Raw genomic sequence first — 22,101 nt, forward strand, 5'->3', positions numbered from 1 at the left:
CTCTGACAATAACATTTGTTATTCTTATGGCAGAAACTGCTGTGCTCTGACAAATGATACGACAAACATTTCTTTTAGAGAGATAAGAGAGAAATACACACTTGTCCACATACACACTTACAAACACACACACGCATTCGCACTCGCGCCCAAACACACACACACTCGCGCACACACACACACACACACACACACACACACACACACACACACACACTCCTCCCTTTACCTCTCTGTCCTTCAGCTTCATGGCCAAGACAAGCTGATGCCTGTGATTGGTCAGAGCCTCGCGGTAATTGCCCTTGGAGAAGAAAGCGGAGCCCAGGTTGCCATGGGCCCTACACTCCCCCGTCTGGTCACCTAGGAGATAGGACAGGGCAGGGTCAACCACAGGGATACACACACACTCTTGCTCTCCACCACACACTTCCGGCACCTACTATGTCAGTGAAAGCCTCTTTCAAATAGCACATCTAAATACTAAACAGTAAAAAAGCAATGTGTGATGTCAACGTTTAGATCTTAGATCATGAAATGAAAAGGAGATGGTCAAGGATCTTCTTTACATTTTTAGCTCTTCATAGAGCCTTCATAGAGACATCTAGAGTACACCCAGTACTCTCAAGAGTCAGTATTTACCTTTCTGTCTGTCTCACGACAGACTTGCTATTTGAATGCTGTTAAAGCTGCAGTGTCTCAGAAGGAAAACCCCAGGCACTCAGAACTGGATTAGATCTTTGCCCTTGGTTATAGGTTGTGAACTGCATTTGAAAAGCCAAACCTTGCCAGCTCTGTCGAGTGGCAGAAAATATGGCAGCAATGACACTGTAGTTAAAGAGAAGTTCCTAGCTCCGTGGAGAAGTTCTTACCTCCGTGGAGAAGTCCCTAGCTCCTGGACATCTGTAGAAGCTCATGCTGATTACAACATCGCAAAGGCACTCACATTCGCTTGTTGCCGAGCTTCTATTGTTCTACTCATTAGTGTTGCCACACATGCACACACACACTACTTCACACCGAGTGCTCCCTGCATACACCCCCATCCTCACACACACACTACTTCACACCGAGTGCTCCCTGCATACACCCCCATCCTCACACACACACTACTTCACACCGAGTGCTCCCTGCACACACCCCCATCCTCACACACACACTACTTCACACCGAGTGCTCCCTGCACACACCCCCATCCTCTCACAGGGACTCTGTGAGATGGTAAACATGGTGGATGAGTGGGGGATCCTCCCTGTGTGAGGATCCTGTTGGTGCAATGAGGTGGACACGTGGGCCGTGAGACTGCGAACCCTTTGATGCACCTAACAAACCTGACCTAGAAGACGTGGTGTGTCAGGAATGCTCATGATATTGTGGACTCTCCATTTTAGATGTATATTTTATGAGATGCTATTCATCCTTTGCTGAAGGTTAAAATGTGTTTCTTACATGCATTTCATGGAAATATATTTATTAAAATTGAAAAATAACCAAACAACCAGCTTTAATTAAGCTTCGGTAAGGTAATTATGATGAAAATTAATTAAAACTGGCTTATTCAGGTCAAATTTATTTAATTTAGCTTGAATGCTACTGAAGTATTAGCTCAAAGAGAGGCGTGCTTCTGTGTGTTTAAGGTCAGGATTACATCCCTCATTCTGAACCAACAGAATGAAGGCCTCTGAAGTACATTAATTCAGGAGAGTGGCTCATGCCGTATCTTTCAAGGACGGTCATTATTCTCCTCAGCCTAGCTTCATTTAGCAAAATATGAAGTCACGTTGACACGGACACGTGCACTGTTAAAAGAATGTTCCACTCCAAAACGTTAGCCGTGCTAGTAACTAAAGAAAGTGAGTGTGGTCCATCCAGTGCATTCTAAGATGGGAATTAGCATATGTTAATGAGGTAAATCTAACCTAGGCACTCACCTAAGGTCTTGGCAACCTCCAGATCTTGCTGCATGTAGGCGGTGCTTTTCTCCGTGTTGCCCAATGACCAGTAGGCGCTGCTGAGGGCGGAGAAGACAGAGCCTCGCAGTTTGAGGCTGCAGGTGCCAATCTTGAGCGCGGCCTCCAGGACCACCACTGACGCGCCATGATGGGAGGCGGTCAGTAGCTCCTGACCAATCACAGACACCACCACGAACGGGCTCTTGTCCAGCTTCATCTTCTGCAGCTGCTGATAGGTTGGTTCCAATGACTCTGTATTTGAGGGGAGGGACCAAGTCAGGACAAGGATGTGCCATAAAACATCAGTGCCTACCAAACCACTGAACACACACAAATATAGAAATGTAGAAGATACTTAAAGAAGTGTTAAAAGCAGTTATGATTATCCCAGAAACAGAAACCATTTTGATATGCTGTCTCTTCATTTAACCTGCAAAAGAACTGGTGTAACTGCAGAATAGGTTGGAACTTATGGTTGTGGGATTTGTCCAGTCTTTGTGACACTGATTTCTATGGTAATAAACTACAGCAGGAGATGTATGACTGACATCTTTGGGGTTTTTGTGTGCACCGACGTCTCCACAGACCCCGGATGACGGTCTAAGGTCTGAAACACTCACACACTCAGGCCAGAAACGGAGAAGGAGCATATGTGTAGAGGTGACCTGTACTGTGTGTGTGTGTGTGTGATGGTGGGGGGTAACAAAGCTAATCAGGCAACAGCCGAGAGTCCCTACATATACACACACACACATAAACAAAATATCTCACACAAACACACACACACACGAAAACCACCTCACACAAACACACATAAACACACACACAAACCACCTCACACCAACACACACACAAACCCCCTCACACAAACACATACATAAACAAACTATCACACACACCCACACATAAAATAGACACACACACAAACCACCTCACACAAACGAAAACCACCTCACACAAACACACAAAAACACACAATCAATCAATCAATCAATCAAAGTTTATTTGTATAGCGCTTTTAACAACTCAAGTTGTCGCAAAGCAGCTTTACAGGATTTACAAGGTTAACAATACTATGGGTCCAGAACCCTAATGAGCAAGCCAATTGCTCATTGTGACATGTGACACACACACAAACCACCTCACACCAACACACACACACAAACACACACACATACACCCACACATAAAATAAATAAACACACATACACACACACACACAAACCACCTCACACAAACACACACACACAAACCACCTCACACAAACGAAAACCACCTCACACAAACACACACACACAAACCACCTCACACAAACGAAAACCACCTCACACAAACACACACACACAAACCACCTCACACAAACACACACACACACACACAAACCACCTCACACCAATACACACACACACAAACTCACACACACCCACACATAATATAAATACACACACACACACACACAAACCACCTCACACAAACACACACACACGAAAACCACCTCACACAAACACACAAACCACCTCACACCAACACACACATATACACCCACACACACACACACACACACAAACCACGTATATAGTAACGGTGCATTACTATATATTGATATACTAACAGTAATCCGAGCGGACCCCTGCCCAGGCTAGTGAGGAGCAACAGATCTCGGTAGGTCACGGTTCTCGGTGTAACACCTGTTTAACTTAACAAGTCAGTAAGTCATTGGCTAAGGCAGCGTTATGGTAGCCAATCAGAGCCAGTGTTTTTACACGCGTGCCGAAGCACACCAGTGACACAACACAAACAGAGAAGAGGCAGAAATGGCGAGTCAGGAGCAAGCCGATGAAAAATTTGCATTTTCAAGGTGGCGATATAAACATTATTTAAGAAAATATTTGAAGTTCCTGAATGTCTACCAGACTGGGTATTTGATTTATTTAATTAAGAATAGAGGTTTTATTGTTAAGTTTACTTCTGTTGTAAACAAACCAGTTGTCTCAGGTTGAGAGAATTTAATTTAATTTGATAGATGTAAATTCACTTTATATAGTGTAACTGTTTACTTTTGCTTTTTTTTTTTTTTTTTACAAAGATTTGGGATTTTAAAGGATTTTATCCTGCACTGGTCTGTTGATGTGCAATAAATATCAAAAGTTAAACACATTTCTGATCTACTCATTGCAACTTACTGTGAAACTTACTTTTTCAAAAAATCCTTATTCATTGGCATATAACTTTTATTTATATGCCATTATTTATTATTTATTATTTATTTTATTTGTAATGCAAATAGTTACTTTCCCTGGTAACGAGTTACTTTTATTATAGAGTAATTCAGTTACTAACTCAGTTACTTTTTGAACAAGTAGTGAGTAACTATAACTAATTACTTTTTTAAAGTAACATTCCCAACACTGATAAACACACACACACACACAAACCACCTCACACAAACACACACAAACAAAAACCACCTCACACAAACACACACACAAACCACCTCACACCAACACACACACATACACCCACACATAAAACACACACACACACACACATACACACGAAAACCACCTCACACAAACACACACACACACACAAACCACCTCACACAAACACACACAAACCACCTCACACACACACACAACCTCACACAAACCACCTCACACAAACACACACACACACACATACCACCTTACACAAACACACACACAAACCACCTCACACCAACACACACACATACACCCACACATAAAACACACACACACACACACATACACACGAAAACCACCTCACACAAACACACACACACACACACAAACCACCTCACACAAACACACACAAACCACCTCACACACACACACACAACCTCACACAAACCACCTCACACAAACACACCCACACACACAAACCACCTCACACAAACACACACACAAACACACACACACATACCACCTTACACAAACATACACACAAACCACCTCACACAATCACACACAAACCACCTCACACAATCACACACAAACCACCTCACATAATCACACACACACATAATCACACACACACATAATCACACACACACATAATCGCACACAAACCACCTCACACACACAAACCACCTCACACACACAAACCACCTCACACACACACACAACCTCACACAAACACACACACACACAACCTCACACCAACACACATAAACAAACACACAAATCACACACACACATTAACACAAACACAAACACACACACATTAACACAAACACACATACACGCGCACACACATACACATACACACGCAAACACACACACACACACACACATGTGCGCACACACACACTATCGATTTAGGTACGAGCTGGTAGGAGCTGCTCTCCTGCCGGCCTGGTTGCCGTGGCGTTGTGTGTGCCAGTGATACTTTTATTTCACAAGCCAATGGAGCAAGAGCAGGAGGCGGGTGACTTCCTTTGGTTACCGAGGTTACAGTTCTAGGTCAGGTGTAAGAACAGGCCGGCTCTCTTCTGCTACAGTAATGCAGAAGTCAATGGAGAAAATAAATCCCAAAATAATAGCTGTGTGTGTGTAGGCATATGTCTGCTCCATTAAGACTGCAACAGCTCCTCTCTAGCGAGAGAAAATCTGTCTATCCATGTATGTCAGACACGTTACACACACCATTAAACACCTGTAATCTGCTTCTTACACACACACTGTGCTTGACGCCGAGCAGTCAGACCACATTTTGCGCTAAAAAGCCACTCCAACAAAATAGCCTTAAAGCATGTTACAAAACACATCCTGTAAATCTTACTAGGGCAGGTGGCTGTGTGTGATCCCTTGGGGGATAAAGATGACTTAAAAGGACTGAAAGCATCAAGATCCTTCAACCAGGACTTCCGGTATGACACAGACACAAGTAGCAGCCTAAGTTCGAAGCTCCCAGACGGTCTTATTCCCCCTCTAACTAATACTGAGCATTGAAGCCGAAAATTGTACCTTATGTTAGAGGTCTGCACCCGACAGAATATCTTGCGGCGCGGGACAGAATTTAATTGTTATTGGCGGGAGCGGGAGTTTGATGAGTCCAGGCGATGCGGGAGCGGGACAGCATATACATGTAGAAAAATCCCGCAAATTAATAGTCTAGAAAATTATAATAATAACAACGCAATGATTTCCATGCATAAGGAACAGGACGAAAACAACTAATCATTCAGTAAGTAAGCAATAAACTAATTCAAAATATTGGCTAAGCAATTGATCACGTGAACATGAAGTGTGCGTCATTTTGTCATTTTGATACAGAAATGGCAGAGACTGTAGACCAGGGGTCGGCAACCTTTGAGACATGGAGTGCCAACTTTAACATGTCCAGTCAATGAGTGTGCCACTATGGCGGCGAGTTTAAATTGTTGACCGAGGAGGGGGGGAGTGTAAATGGACACAAATGAAGTATTATATCTCGATCGATCGCCAAGTATAAACGCCTCCGCCGTTCGCGCGAGGTGTGCATGCGGAGTCGCGCGCTACGGTCACTCGCGAAAGTATAATCCATTAATATAATAATTTATATTAAATTATATATATTTTTGCTGATGCTGGTCCAGCGTGTCGCGTGCCAGTGACTATGCCTCGGCGTGCCAATGGTGGCACGCGTGCCATAGGTTGCCGAACCCTGCTGTAGACGGTCAACCAGTTTCAGCTGTGGAAAATTCTATTAAAACAGGCGAATACACCACAATTAAGCCAACTACAGGAAAGTCTGATGTATGGAAGTCATATTCCATTGTAATTAATGGAGATGGAAATCGGCTTGTTGTGATAGATGTCAGAAAGTGTTGGTGTACGTCACCTGACGGCATGTGTTTGGACTGTGCTAAGAAATGGGACAGCGCGATCCATTGCTATATTGCTGTTTTAATAAATACATAAGAAATTTTCAAATACTAAATCTAATTAATTAAATTCATATTAGGATTGCGGGTGACAGAAATATATATGTGGCGGGCGGGTGCGGGATTAAAACAAGCGATTTTTTGGCCGGTGCAGGCGGGAGCGGGATTAAAACAAGCAGGTGCGGGCGGGAGCGGGATTAAAACAATCGATTTTTTGGCGGGAGCGGGATTAAAAAAAGCAGTCCCGCGCAGACCTCTACCTTATGTCATGGAAGGGGGACATAAAAGAAAGACAAGAAGAAATTATTATACAGAAAGAAAAAGATCCCCAGACTAACAAATTATGTGACAAAATGTATTACACAAAGTATTACACAAAATTTTATGCCCAACCCATAGCAGCCGAATTAGAAGATGCATCACAGTTTTTGATGTCTCTAGATCTACCATCAATAGGAACTGAACAAAATAGGATATTAACTCAGGAGATAACAGAGGAAGAAATAAATAAAGCTATATCAAGACTGAAAACTAATAAAATGCCAGGTGCCGATGGTTACCCATCAGAGTGGTATAAAACCTCTAGAAAGATAATACCGTTACTTAAGGACTGCTTTAATTATGTTCTTAAGGGGGGAGAACCCCCTTTGTCTTGGAGACAAGCAGTGATCTCAGTAATACCTAAAACAGGAAAAGATAAAACAGAATGTGGTTCCTTTAGGCCTATTTCTGTTCTTAACATAGATTACAGGTTATTTCCATCAACACTAGCAACGAGATTGGAAGATATCGTCCCAGATCTGATAGATACAGATCATACGGGTTTCGTAAAAAACTGACATACCCAGGACAATGTGAGATGTGCTCTTCATCTTATCGCCCATATGAGATTCTTTCGATGGGAATATCTGTATTTAGTTCTCAAACGATTCGGTTTTGATAATCAAATGATTAACCGTCTGAAATGCTTATATTGTTCTCCAACAGCCAGAATTAAAATAAATGGGAATCTATCCAAAACATTATCTCTTGAAAGGGGATGTCGACAAGGATGCCCTCTTAGTCCCACACTTTTCGCTCTCTTTATCGAACCTTTAGCACAGGCAATTCGAGAGGATATAGATATAACAGGCGTGTTGATTATGAATACAGAATATAAAATATGTCTGTATGCAGATGACATACTTTTGACCCTGACCAAACCAGAAGCAAGTTTACCTAAATTGTTGTTTCTGCATAAAAGATTTGGAACATATTCAGGCTATAAACTAAATTTACATAAAACTCAAACTCTTACCTTTAACTATAATCCACAGGAAAAAGTTCACAAAAGGCAAATATTTAAATGGGAAAGTACCATAATTAAATACCTAGGTGTGTGAATACCTAAGGACCTATCTGGTATTTATTTGCAAAACTACACCCCACTAACAGCTGAAATCAAAGCAGACTTAAATCGTTGGTCATTGTTGCCAATGAATATGTCCAACCGAACAGATATTATAAAAATGAATATATTACCTAGGCTGCTCAAACATTTTCATGAGTGGAAAATAATGATCTCAACCTTTATTTGAGGAAAACAAAAACCAAGAATTAGACTACAGACACTAAAGTTACCCAGGGAACAGGGTGGAATGGCCTTACCCTGCTTAGAAGACTATTACAGAGCGGCACAGTTACGTTTTCTGGTATGTTGGTGTGATCCGGAACATGATGCAATGTTCATATGACACAGAATTCACACCAGCTTAATTGGACACCAGATTTAAATATTAGATGAATAAAGGCATAACTTCATACTGTACAATATCTGCCAAAAAATATCTAAATACCTATCAACAACTTACAAAAAAATACAATTTAGTGAAACATGATTTCTTTAGATATCTTCAAATGAGATCTTACTTTAACAAAAACATCAAAACGGTGGGAGAAAAAGGAATGACTTTAATTAAGATATTTATCGACTCATACGGAACACCAACCGAGGATTAATCTCAAGAATTTACTCATCTCTACAGCTGGAAAGGAGTCTTTCCACAATGTATGTTAAGTCAAGATGGGAGAACGAAGCCAATATAAACTTATCTGAGGATGACTGGCTAAACATATGCAGGACAATGTCTACTACCTCTACGTCTGGGCCCGTATTTATCAAACTTCTTAGAATTACTCCTAAGAATGCTGCTAAGAATTGACTTATGTCTAAAATAATTCTTAGTTAAAAGCTGAGACTAAAAGTTAGTTATCAAGCCTCTCAGTCTCACTTTAAGCGAAGTGTAGGAGCAATTCGTAAGTGTCCGTCTCAGAGCTGATTTACGACACCTGGCTGTACCGCAAAGCTGATCCTGGATGACGTCGTTTCAAAACTCCCTGCAAGAACCAATCACTGGATCGGATTTCATGTTCAAGAATATTTCCTGAGAAATGTCAAGATAAAATTCAGAAAATGTTGAAATACCTTCACATTTAACTTAATAATTTTGCAGTCATGATTTTTGTAAAATAACACAGCGTATTTACGTAGTTAATAAATAATCTTTATAAAAAATTTGTTTCTTTCTTTTTTTTTTCTTTCTTATTTCCTTCTTTCTTTTGTTATTCATATGTTTTCTCTGATTTATTTTGGATACTGCATACATTCTAACTGAATCACATTCAGGCGGAGGACCACCGGGCAAGCCTCTTAGCGCAGTTTGTGAGGTGGTGCAGCGTATCATGGGGGAAGACACTGGTGATATGTGGAATGGATCCTGCATTAATGAAATTCTAAAGTATATCTCAAAGACAATGTTTTTAAATTTTATTTAGATTTGCACACAAACACTGTGATGCTAATAAAATAATTGCATCTGTCAGTATTAAAGCTCGTGCTCCCGACCCTGCTGGCTTGAGCGCAGATTCTCCATCTGCCCCTCCCTCTCTGACAGCGCTTCCAAACACCACCAGTCATGAATGGCCGGAGGAAAAGTGAGCGTCTGAAGGAAGTCTGGCAGAGGACTCACTCCCAAATGACATACAATAACTGACAAGGCAGAAGTCAAAGCTTAAAATTAAAGTATGAAAATCGCAGCATGAATATTACACTCTTGCACGAAAAAAAGAAAAAAAAATTTAACCCATGCTTATCTTAATGCCTAATTATTGTGCATATTTGTGCATTGTGCATATTTGTGTGCATATTTATATATCTATAAAATTGAAATGTGTACCTAAAACAGGGCCGGCCCTTCCATTAGGCGATATAGGCAAATGCTAGGGGCGCCGGCTGTCCAGGGGGGCGCTCGCGTGCATGCGGTTTTTTTTTTTTTTTTTTTTTTTTTAAACAAATGAACAACTAATAAATTTGAAAACAAGCAAAGTCCACATGCTCATAATTTCATTGTTTAATAATATTAGACAAATTAATAATTCTTATAATAACAACACACGACACCTATCACCCGCTCGCCAACCCGCCCTCCCCCGCGCGCTCTGCGCACCTCATTACTGTTTCTCTGTACACCACAGAGTGAGTGACATCTCCCTGTAAAGACGTCAAAAAGGCAGAAGTCCTCTGGTGCCCAGGGTAGAAAAATGAGAAAAGTGGAGGAAGAAAGGCGGCAAAAAACAGGTAATAATGGTAATATGTGGTGAATTAACACTATACCATTGGCGAACCGTCAGGGACTTCAACGCCTTCTCTGAAGGTTAATTGATCTTAAAAACGATGCTTTATCTATTATATGTAATATATGTTAATAACGCTTCACCAATAATTTGTAATTTTTCCTATAAATCGGCTTTCAATTCCACTTTTCGTACTTGTGCTTGAAAAAAACCTCAGCGGTGAAATAAAAAATCAACCAATCAGAATATTTCACACCGTTGTTTCTAGGTAAAAGAGAGAAAGGCCCTTTTACATTGAGAGCTTTTATTATAGATTGGCAGTTTTATCAACCAATCATATTATCGAATTAGAATCGTGGGGGCGTGCTCCAATGGTCTCTCATTTTTATTTGAAACAAATCCAAAATGTTGCCAATCTGTAGCTGTTGTGTTTTTCTTTGAAACCAGCTCGCTTGACTCACAACTAACACTCAATCGTCATTGTGGCTTTTTCCCCTCTGTATGATCTTAGTGAAAACCGCCACTGTCATCATACTGCCCAATCTTAGTAGGTGTTATGATTAGCTTAGCTTAAAATAAATATATACTAATATTGCGGATGCACTTTTGAAATAATAATGTTGCAGTAGGCAAATTGCCCTGATTTGCACTGGTGGTAGTTATTGTTTTTAATTTATTTTTTTTATTTATTATTAATATTTAAAAGTTGTTCTCTGCACTACGTTATGTAAAATAGTTTTAAAATATTTTTTGTGCAACACCTTTATATTTATTGCTTGTTATATGGTAATATTTAAGTCATTTGCTTTTTATTTGTTTCTTTAATAGTGACACAATCAACCCGATGATTGATGATACAGGGGGCGCCAACCAAAATCTCGCCTAGGGCACCACATTGGTCAGGGCCGGCTCTGACCTAAAATGAAGGTTCGCACGCGTCTCTGTCTTCTCAGTGCCATCTCAGCCCCCTGGTGGCAACTCTTAACGACTTGTGAGTCCTCTGGAGCAGTCTTAACTTTTCAGGAGAGTAAGAGTGATTCTTATACTTGAGAGTTTTGATAACTGGCACTTACACTTAACTCTGTGAGTAGGAGCAAATCTAAGAATTTTTCAGCACTAAGAAGTTTGATAAATACGGGCCCAGTGCAATAATTAATAATTTTGAACTTGATTTTGATTTTGTCACGCCCAGCCCCTCCCTCCTCCCTGGTCCTGCCTAGTTTTCCCATTCCCATGGTTTCTCCCTCTGTCTGTCACGCCCCTGCCTTTAGTGCCCACACCTGAGTCTCATTACACTCCCCTGTTTCAGAGTATATCATCCCATCTGTTTCAGTCCTCCGTGTTGGTCATTGTTGTGTTTCCTGTTTCCTGTTCTTCCCTGTACTAAGTTCTGCTCTGCGTTCTGTAGTCTATATCTTCCCTTCGCTCCTCCCGTGTGCTGGTCAGGACTGGTTTGTTCCGTTTAGTCTTCCTTGTTCCAGTTTTGTTTTCTTGGTTTATATATTTAGCTTCCTTTTGTGTTTTTTCCCCTTTTCATATCATTCCCCTGCCTGATTCCCGTTTACGTTCCTCAGTTGTATATTCCCCCCATCAGTCTCCTGTAGGTTTAGTTTTCTATAGCGTGCAGTCCAGTTTCTCTTTATGAGCTTAACGTCTCTGGTTGTTCTGTTTAATACGTGTGTGTTCGTATGGTTACGGTTTGTGTGTTATGGTGCTCGTATGGTTACGGTTTGTGTGTTACGGTCTATTTTGTATTTGATGCCTGCCTTATGTTCGTGTGACGTTCCGGCCCTGTTTAGATTGTGTTCGTATTTTGTGTTTCTATTTATCGTAGAGATCTGTCTTGACTTGTTTATATTCTGTTTCTGTTGGTTATTGTATTCTTTCTCTGTTCCAGTATTCTTTCTCTGTTCCAGTATTCGTATGTTCTCATTAGTTTACTTCTTTACCTATTTACTTTCCTTTGTTTAGTGCGTTGCCTCCTCTATTTAATAAAATATTTAAATACCTGCATCTGCGTCACACCCAGCCCCCTGAATCGTTACAGATTTCAGTGTCATTTACTTAGGAAACATACCAGCTGGATTGAGAAAACAGGATAGATACCTATTACAAATTCTATTAGCAGGTAGTAAAAAAGCAATAACTAGGAAATGGCTAAGCACAGAATCCCCAACACTCTGTGAGTGGGTAGAAATAATTCAGGAGATTTATGCTATGGAGAGAATGACTTTCTCATTAAGACATGCCTCTAACAGATGTGAAAAATACTGGAGAAACTGGACATCATACTTGGCTTTGAAATGATATACCTGCTCATGTAATGTTGCTGGTTTTCTGACCACACGTGTGCATGAGGGCCCCCCCCTCTCCTTTTTACCACTCTGTAAATGCTAATAACCCACCTGCATTGAAACTTATGTAACCTAGCTGAGGACAAAAAAGGACAACAGATATATAGCACAATGTAACTCATTTAATTTACATATGCATGTATGTGGAAAGCATTTCAACTCTTTTATAATGGTCCCTGACTTCTCCCGATCTGCCTTTTCTGTTTGTTATTGTTGTTGATACCTATGTAGGGACTTGGACATTTTTTTCAAAATTATTTAATCACATTTAAAATAGTTTTATTAGAGATGCCTCAATTGTCAAATTTGATCAAGCCAGTCCAAAGATATTCACATTTAAATCGGCCCTATTGTTTTTAATGCAATTAACCTAAAACGAAAGGAAATGTGATCAAGAAATGTGCGCTAGTTTTAGCGTGTGGCTATAGTTGCCAGGTTCGCGGTTTTTATGCCAAATTGGGCTTGTTTGAAAATCCAGCCGCAGGTAAAAAGTCTGGGGTCACGGGGTGCGGTTTTTTGGGCTACTTTTGAGTTGGGCTACTGCAAGTCAACACAAAGAATCGATCACGATATAATACTTAATTTGTCTCCATTTTAAACACTCACCCCCCCCCCCCCCCCCCCCCCCCCCAACAGCTTTGGGCTAGTTTAGGCTGCTGAAGGGCGGGTTTTACACTGACTTTGTGCGGGATATTTTTGTAGGACCTGGCAACCCTGGCTAGTTTTAGCATGTGGCTAGTCCGTGCCCGCCGCTATCATGGTTCATCGGACCAACACGTTGTCTTGGGAGCCTTAAAACACTACCTTAATCTGTACAGACTGGGATAAAACTTCAGGAAACAAACAAGAATATAATGTAACGGTCCACGTATCTATTAATATCTTTTGAACAGTCCCACAATGTTTTTGAACAGTCCAAACGCGAAGTTAAAATTCAAGCAGGCTCAAAAAGAAACAGGAGCGCGAAATGCGAATTCTTCTAATGGGATGAGAGAAAGCGAACATTCAGTTATGTCATATTACAAAAACTCTGGGAAGAACCTCCTACAAACCGATGAAAACAGCATTTTTTTTTTTTACAGCATGCTTGCGATCACTGATTTCACTTAGACATCGCGACCGGAGAAAAATGGCCGTGGCTCAATCATTATTATGCGGAAATATCCAAGTCCCTAACCTATGTTCCCTTCTATTGTTTAAAAAACAGAACAATAAAAATAAATTATATAAAAAAAAAAAGATGACTTAAAAGATCTACACATGGCACCTTCCCCTTCAAGAAATTGAAACAAGACTGCCGCCTCCAGTGAGTGTGCATATCTCTCCATCTCTCTCTCTCCCTCTTGGGAAGAGCTGTGTCACACCACCTTCAGGCTTCGCCACTGAAGCCTGGCAAACTGCATACATTTAAGAAAGAAAACTCCTTCGCAAATGTGAGTACTGTGTGTTTGTGTGAGGTGGTTTGAGTGTTTGTGTGAGGTGGTTTGTGTGTGTGTGTGTGTGTGTGGGCGTGTAGTGCCTGCGAATCTAGTTAACGACAGAGCTCAGTGGGATAAACAACAGAGGGGAAGTGCTTATGCAGACAGCCACACTTCAGCAGCGGAGCAGTGAGGATTTAATGATGCACCTCTGGGTGCCTCCTTGCGCCTCCTCTCTCTCCACCTCCTCCTGCTTCCCTCTCTGCTCCCGAGGAACTCCTGTCTTGTCAGAGGGAGTCTGACGTGGATGTGTGGGCTCCCACAAGAGCGCTGCTAAATAAAGCCATAATAACGCCAGCTGACAGCACCGCCCACCTGCTGCAGGAGGCCCCCCAGATCTTTTCATCCTTATTTACATTCCCGTTCACCGAGTTCCCCGCCGTCCTCGTCTCCGTCACGGCGTAGAGGAACGCCGCCAAGGCTGTGGCGTCCGTCTGCCTCACACATGCTGTTGGCCGATCATGCGTGTCTGTGTATGCTGTTCTTGTGCCTGGATGTAAATTAATCAAGAAATGTCTCTGAAATGTTGTTTGCTACAAACAGCCCAAAAGCCATTAAAAAGCCCACCCTAGTTTGGGTTTAAGGCTGAGACGTCCTCAGGACCGGCTGGACAGTCTCACAGTAGGACTCTAGATGACACCTCCGATGCCACCGAGCCATGGGAGCAATTAAATTAGAGTGAAGTAATCCTTACCCCCTCCCTCCCTAATCCTGAAATGATCAAAAGAAGCTCAGACTGATGACTAGCGGATCAGATTCCTGGCTGTGCAGTGACCAGACTTGACACTGAAAAAAAGAATGAAACCATGGGGGAAGGGGAGAGAGAGAGAGAGAGAGAGAGAGAGAGAGAGAGAGAGAGAGAGAGAGAGAGAGAGAGATAGATAGAGGGGGAGAGAGAGATGGAGAGAGAGGGAGAGATGGTGAGAGGGAGAGGGAAAACAGCACAAGAGAAGTAGAGAGAAAGTTAGAAAAGGAGAGCTAGAGTAAGAGAGAGAAATGCAAAGGCAGGCAGAGAGAAGTAAAAGGGAAAGAGAGAGTAAACACTTTGAATATTGCATTTTGTACAGTTATGCCAATAAATCTATACTGACTTATCAGAGAGAGAGGGGTAGAGAGAGAGAGAAAGAGAGAAAAAAAAAACCTCTGATATTAGAAAATATCAACAGACAAAGATAGGCATACTGACAAACAAAACACATTAAGATTAGGGTTACGACGGTATGAGATTTTCACGGTATGATAACCATCTCAGGAAATACTGCGGTATCACGGTATCACAATTTGTTACATATATTATTAAAAGATACACTGACCCTTAAAGAAATTGCAACAAAAGTTTATTTATGTTCAATGAACTATTTATTGTAGAAAGCTGGAACTATTGTAGGCCTATACAAAATGTCTCCTTTAAAAAAATAAGCTGTACACCTGTTTATAAATACTGCAAAATTAGAGAAACCTAAATCATGGATTTCAGTAGGCCTACAATTATTTTAGTTTAAATTATTTAATATCTGATACACTGAGCCTGGGTCAGTGTCTGATCAACAACTGTTGTAAACGTCTGTTTTACTGCCAAGTTGGAATATAACCAGATACTGCAGAAAGAGAGGATTTATTTCTGACATGATCCTCACAATAGAGATTTCTATATTAAGGCTTTCACACCGAGTCTGGTTTTAACATATGAAAAACAGGCACGTCAGAATTAGAAAATGAAATCATATAAATTAATGGCGTCTTTCACATCCAGTGAAAGCAAAGACCTTAAAAAGCTAGGTTTATACTTTCGCGAGTGACCGTAGTGCGCGACTCCGCACACCTCGCGCGAACCTCCCTCAAAAACAGGGGAAGGAACATTTACCTGACGAATTTTAATGTTGCTTTGTGTTTCAGGTTTAAAAAGTGCTGAAATTTAGGCTAAAGTACTTGAAAATGCTTGAAATTGTAACTACTTCGTTTCACAACAAATAGCTGTCTGACCGAACTGTTTTCTTGTATTACGTTAACAAATACGAGCCTCTTGTAATTCCAGGACGAAACATGAGAGAACGTGAAGACGTTAAGATTGGGCGTTTTGAAAATAAACAACCATTAAATAATGTGAATAAAAAAGAGAATTCGAATAATTTCGAGTATATGTATAAATATTTAACTTGATTAAGTTTAACGTGCTGGGAAATATTGAAATGGACCTTGAAAGAGACGTACAAGTGCTTTAATTCCACCTTGTATAGGTGTATAATCCGTGTATCATTCGTTCATTTGATATTCAACTGAAAATCAAAATCGGAAAATAAAAAAAAAACAATTTATTATTTTGTTTTTCGTTTTGAATATAAAAACAAAAAAACTAACCAGGCTTGTATTTTTCAGTTTTTTATTTGATGATCCAAACAAAAATAGCTAAATTAAAAAACAGATTCATTTGTGTGCCCCGGAAGTTACTGATTTGTTTATTCTTCATGGTCTTCGTTTGACTGCGGTCAAGTTGGTCTCACGTTCACATATTCGGAATTCTTTCTTCAATAATAAGTGCCATAATGTGCAAATTCTCATTTCTGGCAAACAAAATAAATACCTACAACTTTGTTTACGCCAGGAATATACATATTTTAAGTTGTAGACATTTTATTTAAAATGTTCTATTGTGACCGCTACGTCTAAGGCACTGTCTACAATTTACATTAACATGGTTAACACGGACGCACGTGGCAGTAGTAAAGGCCCCAGAGCACTGCGAACTCTGTTTTTATTTTTTCAATAATTTCAATATCTTTTCAATGATCCATCATAAGACCACCAAACAAGTTGTATTACACAAAGTGCATCCTAAATAACAATCTACAACTTTTATATAGTAGATTATTATTTAGGATGCACTTTGTGTAATACAACTTGTAATACAACGGGCAGTCATGGTCTGATTGTAGGGAACTGGTCTTGTGACCGGAGGGTCATGGGTTCAATTCCCAGACCTGAGGCCATGACTGAGGTGCCCTTGAGCAAGGCACCTAACCCCAACTGCTCCCCAGGCGCCGGGCTAGGGCTGCCCACCGCTCTGGGCATGTATGCACCACAGCTCCCTATTAATCACAATTGACAAAATATGGCACATTTACATTTATATGGGTATTTCTACCTTGCACCAATTTGTGGTGGTCAGTTTTTGTCTAATTATGTCAATAGCTTTTAAACGGTGCATCATAAGATCATAAAACAAGCTCTTATATATTAAGCGCAATCCTAAGTAACAACCTATAAGCCAGATATGGGTATTTCTATTTCTACCTCTTACCTAATAGTGGTGGTGAGTTTTTATCTTTTAATTTCAATAGCTTTTAAATGGTCCATCAGAACAGCACCAAACAAGTTGTATTACATTAAGCCCATGATGCCCAGCAACCTACAACTCAGATATGGGTATTTCTACCTCTTACCTAATAGTAGTGGTGAGTTTTTATCTAATTATTTCAATAGCTTTTCATAGTATTCCAATTTTATGAATATCACCTGTAAATACTCATGTCTGAGATGTAGGTTGTTGTTTAGGATGCACTTTGTGTAATACAACTTCTTAGGTGGTCTTCTGATGGACCATTTAAAAGCTATTGAAATAATAAGACAACAACTGAGTACTACAAATTGGTGCAAGGTACAAATACCCATGTAAGAGTTGTAGGTTGCTGTTTAGGATGCACTTAATATATAACTACTTGTTCTTCCCCATGACTGTGTAGCATATGCAAACTGTGCATTTGGATATAAGTTTCCTGATGGCGGAGGTTGCTTGTGGGATCCAAAACTTCTCTCTCAACTGCGATAACATGTAATTACGCCCGCAGTGACCGATCTTCTCATGGATGTCACTCAGGATGAGAAATGCAACTCTTGAGTGTTTGGACAGTATCGCAGGATGTTTTATGTCCGCTGGCATGGCCGATTTAACTAGCCTTCCTCCCACCCTTAGGATGCCATCTTTCATCATGGGATGATGAAACTCACTTTGAAACTCTTCTTTTATTTTTCAGGTTGATCTGTAGTTCTCTAGCTTTCATTATCCATGCAGTCGCCCTCTTCAGTCGGTTCCAACTGTTGTAGTAATCAAGTAACTTGTTCATACAATCAAGCTTTTCTTCTGTAGTGATGGTGTTTACCGTGACACTTTTCACCTCCGGGTCATTCTACATGCTCTGATTCAGGTTGTCTGGTCTCTGCGGTCATTCACTTTCTGGCTGTGAAAGGAATTCTGGGCCATTTATCCAGTCTTTATCTTCTATTAACTTTCTAGCTTTCATGCTCCTGGTTACTTTGTCAGCCGGGTTCTGCGACGTTCTGACGTACCTCCACTGAGATGGTTTAGTGGCTTCTCGTATGAGTGTGATTCTATTTGCCACGAAAGTTTTGTAACAGGCAGTCTCACTATCTATGTAATTCAGAACCGTTGTGCTGTCAGTCCAGAAAATTGACTGCTGAAGTGGAATTTGCATTTCCTCTTGAAGCATCCTATCCACCTTGACTGCAACCACTGCTGAAGTCAACTCTAACCTTTGCACAGTGATCTGCTTGATGGGGACACTCTAGACTTCCCCATCATCATGGAACAATGGATTCTGCCCTGGTCATTCACCAAAACAAGGTAAGATACTGTGCCATAGGCAACCTCACTAGCATCAGAAAAATGGTGTAACCTGGCAACCACTGTGGTTCCAAAGGCCTGAGGTTTGATACATCATCTGATGCTGAAGCCTGAGAGGCGAGTGAGATCCTCCAGCCACTTACTCCACTGTTCTGTTCGTGAGTCATCGATCTCTTCATCCCATCCTAGCTTTTCTTTACACAGGTCCCCTAGGAGAAGCTTGGCGGGGAGTATCAATGGTGCCAGGAAGCCAAGAGGGTCGTAGGTGGAATTTACAACAGAAAGAATACCTCTTCTTGTCTTGGGCTTGTCCTGTGACTTGATGCTATACGTGAACACATCATTCTCTGTGCACCATTGTACCCCAAGAGCTCGTTCTGTAGGCAGGGCATCCTTTGTGAGGTCTCTCAACTCAGTGGCTTGGAGTTCTGCAGGAATGGAAGACAAGACCCTTCTGCTGTTGCTGACCCACTTGGTGAGGGTAAAACCCCCTTCAGCGCACAAGTCTCGAACAGTCTTCACCAAGAAGACTGCTTCCTTCTCCGTCACCACCGATTTGAGACAATCATCCACATAAAAATTATGTAGAACTGTTTCCACGGCTTCTGGGGCAGCGGTGCCTCTTTGATCTTCTGCTGTTCTTCGTTGCGCATAAGACGCAATGCTAGGGGAAGACGTCACTCCAAAACGATGTACCATCATCCTGTATTCTTTTACAGGTGCGCTAAGATCAACAGCCGGCCACCACAGAAATCGCAACAGGTCAGCGTCTGTCTCTGGGACTCTCACCTGATAAAACATGGACTCTACGTCCGCCATCACAGCTATCGGTTCTTCTCAAAACCTCACTAAGGCACCAATGGGCGTGTTGGTGAGGTCAGGCCCTGCATCAACTGACCATTGAGCGAGACATCCTGGAAGCTGACATTGCAATCGAAAACAACACATTTTCTTTTTCTTCGGGTGGTATACCCCATGGTGCGGGATATACCAAACCCTGCCGTCATCACGAGCGAGCTGATCTTGAGGAACTTTCATGGTGTAGCCTTTTTCCAGCATACTCTTCATAAAGCCTTTGTAGTCCTCCAGAAACTCTTGGTTTCTTATCAATTTTCTCTTAAGACCAGCAGCTCGCTGCTCGGCCACACAGCGGTTGTTGGGCATTTTCACACCCTTGTCTCTCAATGGGAGCCCCACACTGTAATGTCCGTCTATAAACTTGGTTGTGCTTCACTGATTCCATAAACAACTTGTCCTCTTGTGACATTTCCTCTTTGTCATCATATAGACGCTCCGGAAAATCTGTGTTATATTGCTGTAAGTAGCTGTTCCACTTCCTCAACCAATTCGATGAACACTGTAAGGAGCTGTTTTACCTCTGACAAGTGGGTTTTCATTCGTCACTGGACCATACACCATCCAGCCGAGAACCGTCTTTACAGTATAGGGTCCTTCCTCTTGGCTGTTAATAACATGCCAGGGCTCCATTGCTTTAGAGTTGTTGGCGCCAATCAGAAGGCCTACACTTGCATCGATACACGGTAGATTCACCTCATTCAGGTAGGACCACTTCTATAGATGTTGCTGACTGGGAATGTTTTCTCTCTGCACAGGAATATTACTGTGTGTGAAAACTTTGGGTAGCCGCAGGTACTCTTCTCCATCAAGACTACACACTTCAAGGCCTGTAAGCAGGTAGCTATTGATCAACCTTCGTTCTTCTGCTTCGTTCTGACCCATGGTGCTTAAGGAGATCTGAGTCGGTTTTCCCTTCTCATTCAGCCTCTTTCTAAGGTCCTCTGTACAGAACATGGCTGTACTCCCAGGGTCCATAAATGCATAGGTTTCTATGGATCTTCCACTGATACTTTACCTTCACAGGAACTACAGGTAGTAGACAGTCTGTTTCTCCAGCCCCAGTATAGCCACACACTTCTTCCTTGACAGGACTTGGAGTTGCAGACATCTCATCCTTACGAGTATTACCCTGTTCCAGCACAGAAGTCGTGTTCTTAACTTCTTTGTTCTGATGAAGAATGTCTGGGTGTTTTCGTAAAGCACTGTTTGCATACGATCATTTTCTTACAGTTCTGGATAATATGACCTTGCCTCAAACACCCGAAACATAGTCCCTTTGACCTTAAAAAGTCAAGATGTTCCTGGTTCTTTTTCTCTTTAATCTTGTTACAAGTTTCCAACGTGTGGTTTCCTTGACAAAATAGACATGGAGTTTCAAAAGAAGATTCTATCTTGGTTGAACTTGCTTGCTTTGGTGTTGCAGCTGCACTTTCCTTTTCCACCGCCACATTGGTTGCAGTGAACTGTTGTAGGTAATACAATTTGTCTCTTTCACTGTCCGTCTTCTGTTCAACGGCTTGTTCGAAAGATCTAATGAAAGATCTATAGGTAAGTGGATCACCCTTGAACACTGTCACTTTTTTCTCTGGAAGCTGAGCATACTGCTGTTGACTAACAAGCATCTCTGTAATAGCGTTTTGGTTTTCCATTACTTTCAGAAGGCCAATCATGCTTCAATCATGCTTTTGAACTGTTGTGTTTACTGTAGCAACCTGATGTCTTACATCTTGCAATGGCCTTAGTGATGCCTGGCTTCTGTAAGAAGGCCTGATCTGAGAGGCCTTCTTTCCTCTTCTTTCACTCTTGCACCACCTGCTGCATGAGAGCGCAGGTAGCTATTCATGCCATCCTCTGATTTCTCATACTGTTTCAGTATTCTGACTTTTGCTCTTTTTTCTGCAATAGCTGCATCTAGATCCAACTTCTCTTTAGCTGCTTTGATACGTACTTCTTCCATTTCTAACTCTTGTTTCTTCTCCAGAATAGCAGCACGTTCTACTAGACCAGAGAGCTTGGCCTCTTCAATAACACAAACTGATGCACGAGAAGACACAACAGTTGAGCATCCAGCACATGAGCCCTTCTTGCTTAGTTTATTGGACTTATGGCTCACTTGTGACACACTATCATCAGGGTTTATCTCTTCCTCAGCTTGTGATTCTTGGTTTGTTTGTTGTAAGCTCAAGGTCTCCTACTCCATCCATTTATCAGTTTCTTTAGTAAACTGTCTGATAACTGCCATTTTAGGCTCAAACCAGTTGTTAATATCTGCCTCTTTCTCATCTTCAGGTAAAAGATCTCCTAATTGTTCAGTGATGTCAACAAA

At 41.4% G+C, this 22,101-nt stretch overlaps 1 protein-coding gene across 5 annotated transcripts in view; it reads right to left on the minus strand.

The window, feature by feature from the left end:
- ttc28 (tetratricopeptide repeat domain 28) overlaps window positions 1-22,101 on the minus strand; it is a 273,831-nt gene that overhangs the window by 84,728 nt on the left and 167,002 nt on the right. For all 5 annotated transcript variants that reach the window (XM_076986485.1, XM_076986484.1, XM_076986490.1 and 2 more), the window contains 2 exons: window positions 1,929-2,201; window positions 230-360 (listed from right to left, as the gene is read on the minus strand). In XM_076986485.1, the coding sequence (XP_076842600.1) occupies window positions 230-360; window positions 1,929-2,201 (404 nt within the window). The remainder of the gene's footprint in view (window positions 1-229; window positions 361-1,928; window positions 2,202-22,101) is intronic.

This window comes from Brachyhypopomus gauderio, unplaced genomic scaffold (assembly GCF_052324685.1).
Source record: "Brachyhypopomus gauderio isolate BG-103 unplaced genomic scaffold, BGAUD_0.2 sc47, whole genome shotgun sequence".
NCBI classification, from domain to species: domain Eukaryota; kingdom Metazoa; phylum Chordata; class Actinopteri; order Gymnotiformes; family Hypopomidae; genus Brachyhypopomus; species Brachyhypopomus gauderio.